Here is a 13,066-nt window from a genome sequence, read left to right as displayed (position 1 = left end):
CAACATACAAAATCTCATCAAAAAATTTCAAACCCAACACTCTCTTCCAGCAAGAGTGTTTATGCAACTCTTAGGCATGATGGCGTCATGCATCTCCATAGTACCCCACGCACGCCTTCAAATGCGTCCCTTACAGGAATGTCTAGCACAACAGTGGAACCAGGCTCACGGACAACTTACCGATCTGGTGTTGGTGGACAGCCGCTCACTTCGCTCACTGAAGTGGTGGAACACCATCAACCTGTCCAAAGGGCGGCCGTTCTTAGAGCCTCTTCCACAAATTGTGCTGACCACCGACGCATCTCTCACGGGGTGGGGAGCCCCCTTCTTCAACACACCACTCAGGGCAGGTGGACCACTCAACAAAAACAGCTCCACATCAATCACCTAGAACTTCTGGCGGTGTTCCTAGCACTCAAATCCTTCCAAGTGCATCTAAAAAACAGAACTGTCCTCATCCGCACGGACAACATGACCGCAATGTATTACATACAGAAGCAGGGGGGGGGACATTCTCTCCAACTGTCCCAACTTGCACAGCAAATCTGGAGATGGACAATTCCCCAAAACATCTACCTACTAGCAGAACACCTCCCAGGGGTTCAGAACCAGGTGGCCGACCTCCTAAGTCGCCACACACAGCAAATACACGAATGGGAATTACACCCCAAAGTCCTACTCCCATTCTTCCAAAAGTGGGGACAAACAGACATAGACCTGTTCGCCACACAAGAAAACGCAAAATGCCCAACCTTCGCCGCCAGGTTTCCACACCCACAGTCAGAGGGCAATGCAATATGGATGAACTGGTCAGGCAGATTTGCGTACGCTTTTCCGCCTCTCCCACTCATTCCATTTGTGGTACGCAAACTGAAACAGTCGCTAACACTCATCCTAGTAGCTCCCACTTGGGCACGTCAACCCTGGTTCACCACACTTCTGGAACTATCTCTAGTTCCACATCAAAAATTGCGTCTCTCCCCGGCTCTATTAGCCCAGAACCATGGAGAAATCAGACACCCAGATCCTCAGACACTGAACTTGGCAATCTGGCTCCTGAAGTCTTAGAGTTCGGTACCTCAACCTTCCTCCAGACTGTATGAATATCATAAAAGAAGCCAGAAAACCTACTACTAGGGCGTGTTATGCGGCAAAATGGAAAAGATTTGCCATTTACTACACTAACAGTGACATACGTCCACTGGATGCTTCCATCCAAAACATAATTTGCTATTTACTACACTTGCAAAGATGCAATTTAGCGTATTCCTCTATACGTCTACACCTAGCGGCATTAGCAGCCTACTTGCAAAATAGACAACACCTGTCCCTCTTTAAGGTACCAGCCATTAAAGCATTTATGGAAGGTCTTAAAAGAATTATTCCTCCAAGATTACCACCTTCGCCAGTGTGGAACCTTAATATTGTTCTAACAAGGCTCATGGGTCCCCCATTTGAACCAATGCACAAATGCGAACTGCAGTTCCTAACATGGAAAGTGGCTTTCCTTGTCGCAATCGCATCCCTGCGAAGAGTAAGTGAAATACAAGCCTTAACTCTTGAAGAACCCTTCCTACAACTACATCGTAACAAAGTGGTTCTTAGGACAAACCCAAAATTCCTCCCTAAAGTCATCTCCCCTTTCCATTTAAACCAGTCAGTCGAACTGCTAGTCTTCTTCCCGAATCCAGACTCAGTAGCTGAGAGGGCACTTCATACCTTAGATGTTAAAAGAGCCTTGCTTTATTACATCGATAGAACCAAACCTTTTCGAAAAACCAAGCAACTGTTTGTTGCTTTCGCTCCACCACATAAAGGCAACCCTATTTCCAAATCGGGTATAGCCAGGTGGATAGTTAAATGTATCCAAATCTGTTACCAAAAAGCTAAACGTACTCTTACAGTTCCCCCTAGGGCGCACTCCACGCGTAAAATAGGGGCTTCTATGGCATTCTTAGGGAACATCCCCTTAGAAGATATTTGCAAAGCAGCCACATGGTCTACTACACACACCTTCACTAAGCATTACTGTGTTGATGTGCAATCCAAACAACAAGCTTCAGTAGGCCAAGCTGTCCTAAAAACTCTATTCCAAACTGCTGCAACGGATACAGGTGACCACCGCTAGGCGAGACACTGCTATATAGTCTATCCTAAGTGTGTGATCTGCAGCTCATATGCCTCGAAGGGAATATGCTACTTACCAGTATGCATCTGTTCTTGGCATGTAGAGCTGCAGAGCCACACACGCCCACCCGCCTCCCGGGACCTGTATCTGTTCCAGCATTGTCTTAATTAGACACTACACATGGACATCCTTTCTCTTTATTTCTTATACACTCCATTTCCCATCATGGTGAAAAACAATCTGAGGATGGAGTGGATGCCCATGCGCACTGTTGTCCAGAGGAGGAGTCACCTATCTCGTGACCAAAGGCTTCTTCCGAAGACAACAACAACCTGCAATCATCCGAGCCCAACACCAGATGGCGATCTTATCCTAAGTGTGTGGCTCTGCAGCTCTACATACCAAGAACAGATGCATACTGGTAAGTAGCATATTCCTTAACGATAACAGTTGAGGATGTGTTGTCTTTTCCACCAATGGTGTTATTTTTCCATGTGAATCAATCCATTTTACTGCCCACCTTCTTCCAGAAAAAATAACTACTCCAGCAAAAGTACTAATTTCTTACAGAAAAAACCCTTAACTCCCTAAATATAAATTGCTTTGTTCTATTACCTGGAAAAAAGAGGGACAAAAGAAAACAAAACATCTGTACGTTAATTTTGAGTCCATTCATACTGGTTTAGAAATGTATGTGTAATGATATGTTGGAAGAAAGATAAGATACTTGTAGGGGAAAAAAGGCTCGGTTTTCAAGGTCAAAGGCTGTCAACATAGCTTTGATAAACTTTCCAATTAGTAAAAGCAGGTGAGCAACCACCCATAGACCAATCTATACATTTACTAGAAGCTACTATCTATATTTGCTCTGTAGGTTGGAAACCAAGTGGGTTAGGTTTCTTTGTGTAACTTCTTTTATTCTTTGTCTCCTGATGTATGTGTTCTTCACTAGGTCTAGTCTTTCTCATCACCCTGTTTCTTGCAGTTTGTAATGTTTCGACTCATCTCTTATAGGCTCTCTCCAACAGTGTGAGCTCCAGCAAATTGTTTTCCAGCAGCACATCTCCACATGAGACGTCCTTCGGCGAGGAAGTGGAAGTGCACAACCTGCTCATCATAGACCAGCATACCTTTGAAGGTACCTAGAAGAAGGGGGCAGGGGCGCATAGGTTTGTGACTGACTAATGTGTCCAGTGGCTTTCTTTGGTAATAGTGCTGTCGCTCGTTCTCCCCTGCTGCCAGATGGTGCTTGGATGGCTGGCTGTAAATTGGAGTTTTTCTTCAAGTCACTCCAGAGATATATTTGCTTGAGCTATCACCCTGGCATCGCTATAGCTAGCTGAGCAGGCCGACTGCCTTCCAGTACTGGGACTTTATCCTTCTGTCCTCATGAGAAGGATTACCTTGCCGCAGTATGTGAACACAGCAACGTAAAACTGTGAATACCAGTTAGTCACCCCACTCTGGTTCAGAAGTGGACGTGCTGGGGCCAAGCGAAACGGCCACAATCCGTACGAATCGCAACGCACAACAAAGGATGGAATTTAAAGTCTGAGAGGTCCGTGAGGCCGAGAAGATTGGAGGTTCTAGCAACAAGAGTACGAGAAAGGGTCAGAAATTGAGAGTGGTGAGAGGGAATGTGTCGGAGGGTTGGGTGGTGAGTTATCAGACCCCCAGTTGATGGACTCTGGATCCCCCCCCTTCGGGTCTGAAGTGGACAGATAACAATATTGAACTAGTAGTTGGTACAGGTGTGAACATTATGGCAGCTGCTTCAAGTCCACCTAGGCCCAAACAATACCCTCTGTTTTCGAAGCATTTGAAATCTATTACACCGGTAGTAGGTGGGCTGGGAGACGGACCGTCCAATTCAACTGAAGCTTTAGGAGGACAGGCGGATGTGTCAACAGGGCCCCCCACCCCCAAGAAGACATTCCCTTTAGAAGATTTATCTTGGAAAACACAGGTGAACGATGAAGTGGCACAGGTGTTACCAGAGTGCGGTGATATTCTAAGGGGACATAATTTGCAGAAGGATCTGGGGGGCAATGGTGGTGGATATGAGCAGACTATCAAAAGTGTGTTTGAAATGATCCTAGCAGAGATCAGAGAATTGAAAACGTTTCTGGTACAGGAAATGTCTGCTGTCCATGAGCGACTGACAGAGATTGAGGAGGGTATGGCTTAGTTCCCAAGATGATTGAAAGAAGTTTTAATTATAATCTCATACTTGGAGGATTCTTATCCAAGAGGTCAGCCATGAAACTTGAAAAGGACAAAGGCCTTCTCGAAAAATAAGCTGCAAGATTTGGAGAATTATAATAGGTGGTCAGATCTCTGTATTGTATGAGTACCGGAATGAGTGGATGCCCTGCGGAAGAAAGCAATGCCTGAATTAATTGGAAACTGGACTGTTACTAGGGCTCACAGGGTGTCATTTCATCATTCCTTCCATGCTAATTACCCCTGCAAAATACAGGTGATCTTTAGCGACTACTGGGTTAAGGAGTGCATCTGGTCTAAAGCCATAGAAAAAAGAACTTTGGAGGTGCCCCAGTTCTGAATCTTTTCAGATGTCTGCACTCACAGCGATGGAGAGAATGTTCGGATGAATGACTCCTATAAATCTAAGGGGGCTCATGTGTCTGTTGTGCAGCAGGCCAAGCTTCAGGTCTTGGTTAAAGAACAATTCTTTTTTCAGACATTGTGGAGACCCAGGAGCTTCTCCAGAAGATATCCAATTAGGTTGTGAATGTATATGAGGGTTGAGCACGCCTCCTTTAGAATCCCATTTATGATATTTTGCCTCCAGCAGGGTAGGCACTTGGCAAGATGTGGTGTGCTTTCTGGCTGTAGGGATGGATATTCCCAGTGGTAGTTGCACCCGAGTCTCATTGGAATTCTTAGATCTGAGGATTCCATCTTCAACTGATTTGCTTCCATGTGGGCGAGGTTGGGTGCCCTTGGGACACGAGTGCGGTGGGATGCAGTGTCATGACACCATTGTTTTTGTGGGGGTAAGTGGGAGGTAATGTGGGTAATTTCCCCCTCAGGTAAAGTTGTGCAGGGTGGGTGTCAAGGGTTGTGGGCGGTGAGGTAACTGCAGTTAAAAAATGGAAGATTGCTAACTTGGTTATGTGAAGTTGTTCATTGGCAAATGGAAAGGTTGGAAAATAGGTGCAGAAAGGGCTAGGTGGGAAATGGTTAGCAATGCTTAATGAAGCAAAATGCATTTAGGCACTTTAAAGATGCAACGGTGCAATGAAGAAGAGAAATAGGGAGTTGCAATAGGGAGGAGAATCGCTGTGAAATGTCTTTGTAGAAGCACATATCTAACCACGTATTGCACTTTTAGACCTGGCTCTTTATTTTTTCAGGAATATTTTCCTTTTGAAAGGTTGTGGTCACTGGTGCTTTTATTTTACCTTAAGCACGGCGCACTTACTTATCCCTGGGTTTTATTGTGGCACTTTATATACGGAACAGGGTGGTGAAATGGATTGTAATGATGTAATTTGTCTGAAATGTTTGAGAACAAGCATATGCATATCCTTGCACTGCACTTTAGCATTGGGCAGAGATATGTGTATTTTCACACTCTAAGTATGCTTTTATTCCACTTAAAGCATGGCACGCTTTTTCAATTGTGGGTTATATTACAGCGCTAGGAAATGCACTTGGGCCTTTTATATATGGGACAATGTGATAGGGAAGGGAATCTAATTTAAATGATCCTTTCGTTTTTTTTAGTTTTATATAGCGTGAACCAGAGCCGAAGGTATTAGAGTGCTGTACATGAGCACCAATTATTTTACAGACAGACTTGTTCATTTTTGGTAGGCACTGGGAGATTAAGTGATTTGACCAGAACCACAGGATGTTGAGCGTCCCTGTCGAGACTCGAACCCGGTTCCCCAGTTTTGAGGTCGACCACTCTAGCCGTTAGACCACATTCTCTTACAGAATTGTAATGTTTGAGAACAAGAATACGTATACTCTTGCAGTGCGCATTAGTCTATGGCATAGCATATCTTTAGATACGCTTACTTATATGAATATTTAGGGGTTCTCTTAAATCTTATCTCCTCTCCGGAAATAAATTGAGTTGTGTATGTCGCCATTCTTAGTATGCAATGTGGAATAAAGAATTATTGGATAGAGAGTTCATGCATATAATTCCTCTGTGGGTTACTATTGCTCTGCACTTTAGGTTAAAATACCTTTACATGCTGGAACCCAGGATTTAGTTGAGGGTAAATAAAGATCACTTGGTAAGAATTGTTCCTTTCAACGCTAATGGCCTGAATAATAAGTGTATGGCCTGGGGAATTGAAGATTGGGTGAATGGGCATTCACCAGATATTGTGCTCATTCAAGAGACACACTTTCGAATAAACTGGAGCCAAAGTATAATTTGTTTAAGCAATGGGCAGGGCATCAGTATATTTCTAGTGCAAGACCTGCCCTTGGGGGCGAGGGGTTTGCAATTCATACAAATAGACTTTTCCCATATCATGTTAGCTTCTCCCAAACATATAAAGAAGGGAGTTGGGCCCTGGTTAGCTGCTTAATCAACAATGCTAGAGTAACTATAGGTACAGTCTATGCTCCGATCCTAGATGATCCAGTACCACTGGTAGAGCTGTATCAGAAATTGTTGACCCTTTCAGAGAAATTAATATTAGGAGGGCATTTTCATTTTCTTATGACTCCGGAGCTAGATTCCCTATTTGACACTTGTAAGCAGAATAGGCTACGAATGGCCAGAGTCAGATTATATCAAGAGTCTGAACTTGGTGGACCTACGACGAGAAATATCTGGACAGGCTTAAATACTCGTGTATTTCGGAAAGGCATAAATCTGCTGCAAGATTAGATTATTTTCTTTATTCATGCCATTTGAGTAGTTATACAAATGTCATAAATGGCTTTTCAGATCATTCTCTGATAGAGATGAAAGGGACAGGAATTAAGGTAGGGTAGGGAGATGGTCTTTTAACAAAGTGAACTTGGAAGAGGAAGACTGGTGTAAGGGGATACAAAGTGAGATTGTAAATTACTTTAAAGAGAATGTAAACACGGCTAGTGTGGAAAATGTCTGGGAAGCATTCAAGGCAACTATTCGCGGCTGCTTAACTTCTAGAGGAATTTTGGAGATGAAACCCCTGTCAGAACACAGGACAGGGTTAGAATTGGTGTTACATCAAGCAAGCACTAGAATACTTACGAACTAGGACCTTCGCTAAAAAGTTAGCCAGATGTCAGTTTTACCCTTGTGCAATTTCCTGTTTGCTGCAATTCTCTATGTGCTCTTCAGATAGTTTTTTAAGGAAATGGAGGGAACGTTCTCCGCCTTCATGTGGGCAAATAAAACTTCTAGATTAGGTACATTATGTAGGCAAGGGAAAGAATGGTGCCTCGCCCTGTCCGTTTTATAAAGAATACTGTTTTGCAAATTTTGTACATTTGTTCTTATAGATATTTTAAATCTCCAGGAATAAACTGGATAGATAAGTTTTTATGAGAGCTGATTTTTTCATGCCTTGCTAGATCACCCAAAAAGTTTAGATACAAGATTCTGCAATGGTCTCTCAAACTAAAATAATAACTGGTTTAATATTATGATATTCCTGCTATTAGTGGAGTCACCCGTTTGGCAGATATCCATATTGGGTATCGACCTTTATTAGAAAAGAAAACTGCCTTAGATGGAAGAGTAATGGATATCGAAAGATCATGGAGTTTCTTAACTTAGAATCTTGAAAAGATTGGACTGAAGTTGAGCCTACTATTAGGCACTTTAAAATGATGCAGTGGTCCTTTATATGGATAAGACTTTTTTTAATTAATTGGATCCCAGAGAATCTTGACAAGTCTAGATCTGGTTGAAGATGTGATAGAGGCTCGAAAGCGTCGAGTCATTAGATGCTGGCTAACCATCCATAGACAAAAGAAGGCCAATAAGATATTCTTGAACGCCCGGGATAAGTGGCAGTCCAAGGAAGGCCTCTAGATCTCAGTAGAGACCTGAAATAAGATAAATCTGTTCAATTTTTCTTTAACGAAGGGGGTGAATTTTCAAAGGATTCAATTTTATACAAAATAGTTGCTCTATAGAACCCTGGCTTGTTTGCATACAATTAACCCCGAGATACTGGAAAGTTGTTTAAGTTGCTAAAGGGGGTGGGTAGGCACAACTGGACTCATCTGGTGCTGTCCAAAATTAATCAGTTCTGGGTTGAGATAAAGGAATATTGCCATCACACATTTAAGATCAATCGTTCAGTGGATGCCTAGCAGGGCCGGACTGACCATAGCGGGCACCGGGCATTTCCCCAGTGGGCCGCCAAAGTGAGCGCCGGTTTTGGGCCGCCGGGGTGCCTTTTTTGTAACAAAATTGGCTGAATAGTCAATGTGCTCAGCTGCACCCACTCACCTTTTTCCCTTACTGGGGACTGGCCGAGCATTTTGCCAGGGCCGGTTCCGGTTTCGGGCCATGATGCCCAGACAGATGTTTTGCGGTGCTCTCCCACCATCAATATAGAACCACTGGAGAAAAAATGATTTTTTATAATAGCCTTAATTGCAAGATGAATAATTCTTCAAACCTGGCATTTGAAAGTGATCCCTACTTTCATGTCTTGTCTATAATGTTAAAAATTAAGGGGTTAGAATATCAATATGCGTTGAGGTCCGGAACTAATTACAAATTTCAGAGGCTATGGGGGCGCTGGGATAGGTGGGGTGACAAGAGGGATGGTCCATCTCCCTATTTGGAGAACGTATAATATTAGAAATGAATCAATATGATATCTGGGACATAGTGCAATATTTGGCTGTCCATTGTGTATATTATATTGTTGTGCTAAATGTGGAATCTATAACATTTTTGTTTTTTGTTAGATCATTATGATGTAATTTCTTTAATGAAATGTCGATTGATAGCTGTATGAACTCTTCCAAAAAATATTTATAAAAAAAAAAATAACATGTTGGGCGCTGATATCAACACACAGGTGAATGTTATAATCAAGACTTTGATGTCAGTTTTCTACTTCTGGGAAAGGTGAGGATCATAAAGTGACAGCAAAAGGAGAAATGGGAACAGGGGTGTTAACTCCCAGGATAGAGGTAGGAGAAGTGACTATCTAGTGATGAAGCATCCCTAGGTGGCTGGAGAGTTAAAGCATTTGCTAAGACACTAGCTTCTGGGAAAAGTGATGGTGTTTAAATACTGGAAGATGAACATTTCTTTCGTTGAAAGTGTGGGGGTATAAATTTTTTAGGAAAATTGTCCCCCAACTTCGACAAGGGGGCTCTTTTAACTGGCTGAAAAAGGAAAAAGGGCAATAGCAAGTCCTGACATTTAAGTAAATTCTGCAGGGAACTGAAGCCCCCAAGGTGAATAATGTGCAAAGTGTTTGATTAGCTCAGGGTAGATTTGAGCCGTGAAAGGGAAGGGGTAGAATTTGACATGGATTGTTTCTAATTGCCATTTGTCATTCTTAATATTTATTGTATGATGGTAGGTAATTTATTAATTTGCCAGTAAGATTTGTTGTGATTCCCTTCTTTCACTGATATAGTGGTAACTAATGTCTGTTAATTCGCTTTCCCTTTCCTTTGTTGTCCTTGCTCATGAAACGGCTCACCAGCTGTACTTTATCTTTCCTCCTTAACCTGATCTGCTGTGTCCAATCATTTTCTCCCCTTTGCTCCTGTCCCTCATTTCATATCTCCCCATTATTCTGTACCTTCTGTGTTTCTCCTTTTCTTATCACTCTTGTGTAATCTCCTCATTCATTGCTCATTTATATGCGTTCCACTCACTTTTGTTTGCTACTGTCCTTTTTCCAAGTCCTTGTTCACTTCCCTTCTGGTTTGCTCCATTTTATTCCTATTTCTTTCCTTTGCTTGTCTTTCTTCGTACAGGGAGGGTTCCCTTATCTTTTCAGTGTATTCCACTCACTTTTTTTTCCTCTCGTTCTGTTTTCCGTTTCTTCCTCTTACAGTGCTCCATGCTCACCAGTTCCTGCAGAATGAATATGCTCTCAGCCTAGTGTCCTGCCGGTTAGGGAAAGACACCAACACATATTTCATTGTGGGGACTGCCATGGTGTATCCAGAGGAGGCAGAGCCAAAGCAGGGCCGCATTGTGGTATTTCAGTACTGCGACGGTAAGCACCAAAGACTATAGTTTTCATGTTAAGGAAGCTAGAGAAAGATGACCTGCTTGTGCTGTGAGCAAGCTTACTGGTCTGTCCTAGCAAGTTTGATTCTGTCGACCAATTGTGAATTTCATTGTTTGGCAATTAAGGCAGACTAACATTGAGTCCTGAATAATGGTGTTCTCTCTGATATTGATTAAAGGTAAAATACACCCTGCATGTGCGGGATAGTGTAACACATTTTGTGAGATAAACATGTTTGCAGGAAATCCTTCTTTAATAATATTTAATCGGCCAAACCAGTCGTAACATTTAACTGAAAATGCTAGACATCACACTTCCCAAAGGCTTTATTCTGTGTTTCCACTGAACAAGATACTCAATGAGAAAGTTGCTTGCTTTGTATACGTATACGACTAGTTACACCTATTCTGCTTCGTCTAGGGCATTAAGTTAAAGGAGGTATTAGTCCTCTCACCTAGTTATATTCAGCTTGCATTAGCCCTGTAGATGACATCAATACCTTCCAAGATGAGCTTACCAGAGGGGCTGCACGGCTGCCAGTTCCCATGCTACATCTTCCACTAAAACGTTGGTCAATATTTTGACGCTTCACCAGATGAGTTCAAGAATCCTGTATTTCTTTTGGTTCAGGGCTGTTTTAAACCAGATATGTAGTTTTTCAGACGCAGGGTACAATCAAGCCTCACCCAATGCGGCTGCTGTAAAAATTTAGACCTCCAGACAAGAACCCTTTGTTTTTAGGAGAGCTATGCAGGAGGTCCCATGCTAATTCACATTCCTTCATATTGCCACCTGGCAAGGCTTGATGTGCGATTGCTTAAGAAAAGTTTGTCGCATGTCGGCTATTTTTAACAGTTTGGTTTAGTAGATATGACAATTCCCTTTGGTACCACTTATAAAAAAATTGAAGGCCTATGATTGCTTTGCATGAGATTTTAAATGAAGAAATCATGGTCTTGAATCATGTCACTAGTGTGGCATCTTTTTCTGCAGATTTGGCAACCCATGATTACTTTGACGACCTAACTCAAACTTTTTTCCTGGCTGAGAACTTTAAAACATGGGGCTTACCATCATATACTCAACCTCCTTTTACCTGAGAACTTTGTTAATTTGGTATGTTGATGAAGAGATGCCACATTTGAAGACAGGTGGAATCTTTAAAGTCTGGACTTTGAAAGTGAAAGGAATATAATAAGACATCACTACTGGCCGCAGGGAGGGTGACATTTTCTGCTGAAAGTTGATGCCCCTGGCCATAATCTAAGCAGCAGGAAAAACAACCATACCAAGCAAGTCATCCTGTTGCTGAAAGATAAAGTTAACCACCGACTGCAGCTTCAGTAAAACATCCAGCAGAAGGACAGCAGTGATTGCTCCCTTCTCCCTCTTCTGTCGGCCACTCCTTTAGGGAAATGTATTTGTAATCACTTAGTAGGATGGCAATAATAACAAAAGACAATTGGGTACAGAGCATTAGTCAAAATGGCTATTTGCTCAGGTTTAAGTTATCGCCAACAGCAATCTATTCAGGAAAGTTGTCTATAAAAGTTAGACTATGTCAAGAATAAATAGCTTACTGGAGAAGAATTCACTGAAAGTGGTCCTAACTTCCAAAAAAGTAAAGAATTTCTAACCTTTACTTTCTAGTTCGAAAAAGATGGACCAAACAAGAATTCAAACCCATTTTGGGCTTTGAGATCACAAGCAAACAGATAAAGAAACATTCTGGATGTTGGCATTGCATAAGTTCTACCCTCATTTCTATCAAAGAGATTGGGCGTTCCTCATTGAGCTTCAAAAAGCTAATTTCCACAGTCCAGTAGCACAAAACCATTGGAGGCTTTCAAGGTTTTGAGATGGCAACAAATGTTATAATTACAAAGTCCTGCCTTTTGTCCTAAAATTGGGTCCAAGAAGGGCTCAAGACAGCACATCCTCAGCAGGCCTTTCATAATAATTGCCTTTCAGTACAAATTCTCCGGTAGTTTAGCCTACAGGTTGGTCAAGCCAATTCTGTGCCCATCCCAGCCAATCAATTGAGAGATGTGTTCTTCACTCAAAGACTAAGAATCTAATAGAGACTATTAGTTGTAGATTCCTTACCTTTTGAATTTTCCCCTGGCGTCAGTCTGGATACGTACATTTTTCTTCAGCAGTAGCCCTGTGCTTGGGTGGGTGGAGTCGGGCGGCTCCACGTCCATCGTGGGCACCGGGATGATGTCTCGGGACCTACATAGACGTCGCCCATGCACGCTGATGTCCGTTCTTTCTTTTTCCGCGCCAGCGTTAGCACAGATCCGGAGAGTGCTACCCTTGGCCACTTTTGGGCTAACTTTTCAACTTTTTGTCGACTTGTTTTTCGAGTCTAAGACTCCTGGTGCATAGAGGATGTTCTAGCGAAGGACCGGCTTCAAGTCATGCTTCCTGCCACCGGATGATGATCGCTCCTGTTCTCGTTCGAGGCGAAGGTCTAGGAAAGTTGCGGAGCCCTTACTCCTCGTCACACACCAATTCGTTGGGGAGGTTTGTGTAAGTTAGGTAAACACAAGAAGTCAAAGACTTTTCCCTGTCTGTTGGCTGACGGGACTCGGAGCGCTGTCGCTCAATAGCTCCGTCTCCATTGCCTCCTTCTGAGACTACTCTGCACCTCCCCGACTTTCCGGGAGTCAGTGTCTCTTGCCCAAATCCTAGAAATTTTATAAGACCTTATATCTCATTTTTGGGTAGCTTAGTTCTGCTGGTG

At 42.7% G+C, this 13,066-nt stretch overlaps 1 protein-coding gene across 1 annotated transcript in view; it reads left to right on the top strand.

Annotated features, from left to right (window-relative positions):
* The window catches only part of DDB1 (damage specific DNA binding protein 1), a 990,203-nt gene that overhangs the window by 752,068 nt on the left and 225,069 nt on the right, over positions 1-13,066 (top strand). The window contains exons 19-20 of the mRNA XM_085648506.1: positions 3,143-3,266; positions 10,141-10,305. Coding sequence (XP_085504632.1) covers positions 3,143-3,266; positions 10,141-10,305 — 289 coding nt within the window. The remainder of the gene's footprint in view (positions 1-3,142; positions 3,267-10,140; positions 10,306-13,066) is intronic.

This window comes from Triturus cristatus, chromosome 3_2, assembly GCF_964204655.1.
Source record: "Triturus cristatus chromosome 3_2, aTriCri1.1, whole genome shotgun sequence".
Lineage (NCBI taxonomy): Eukaryota > Metazoa > Chordata > Amphibia > Caudata > Salamandridae > Triturus > Triturus cristatus.
Note: the sequence above shows the minus strand (reverse complement) of the source record. Positions and strands in the feature narration are given on the sequence as shown.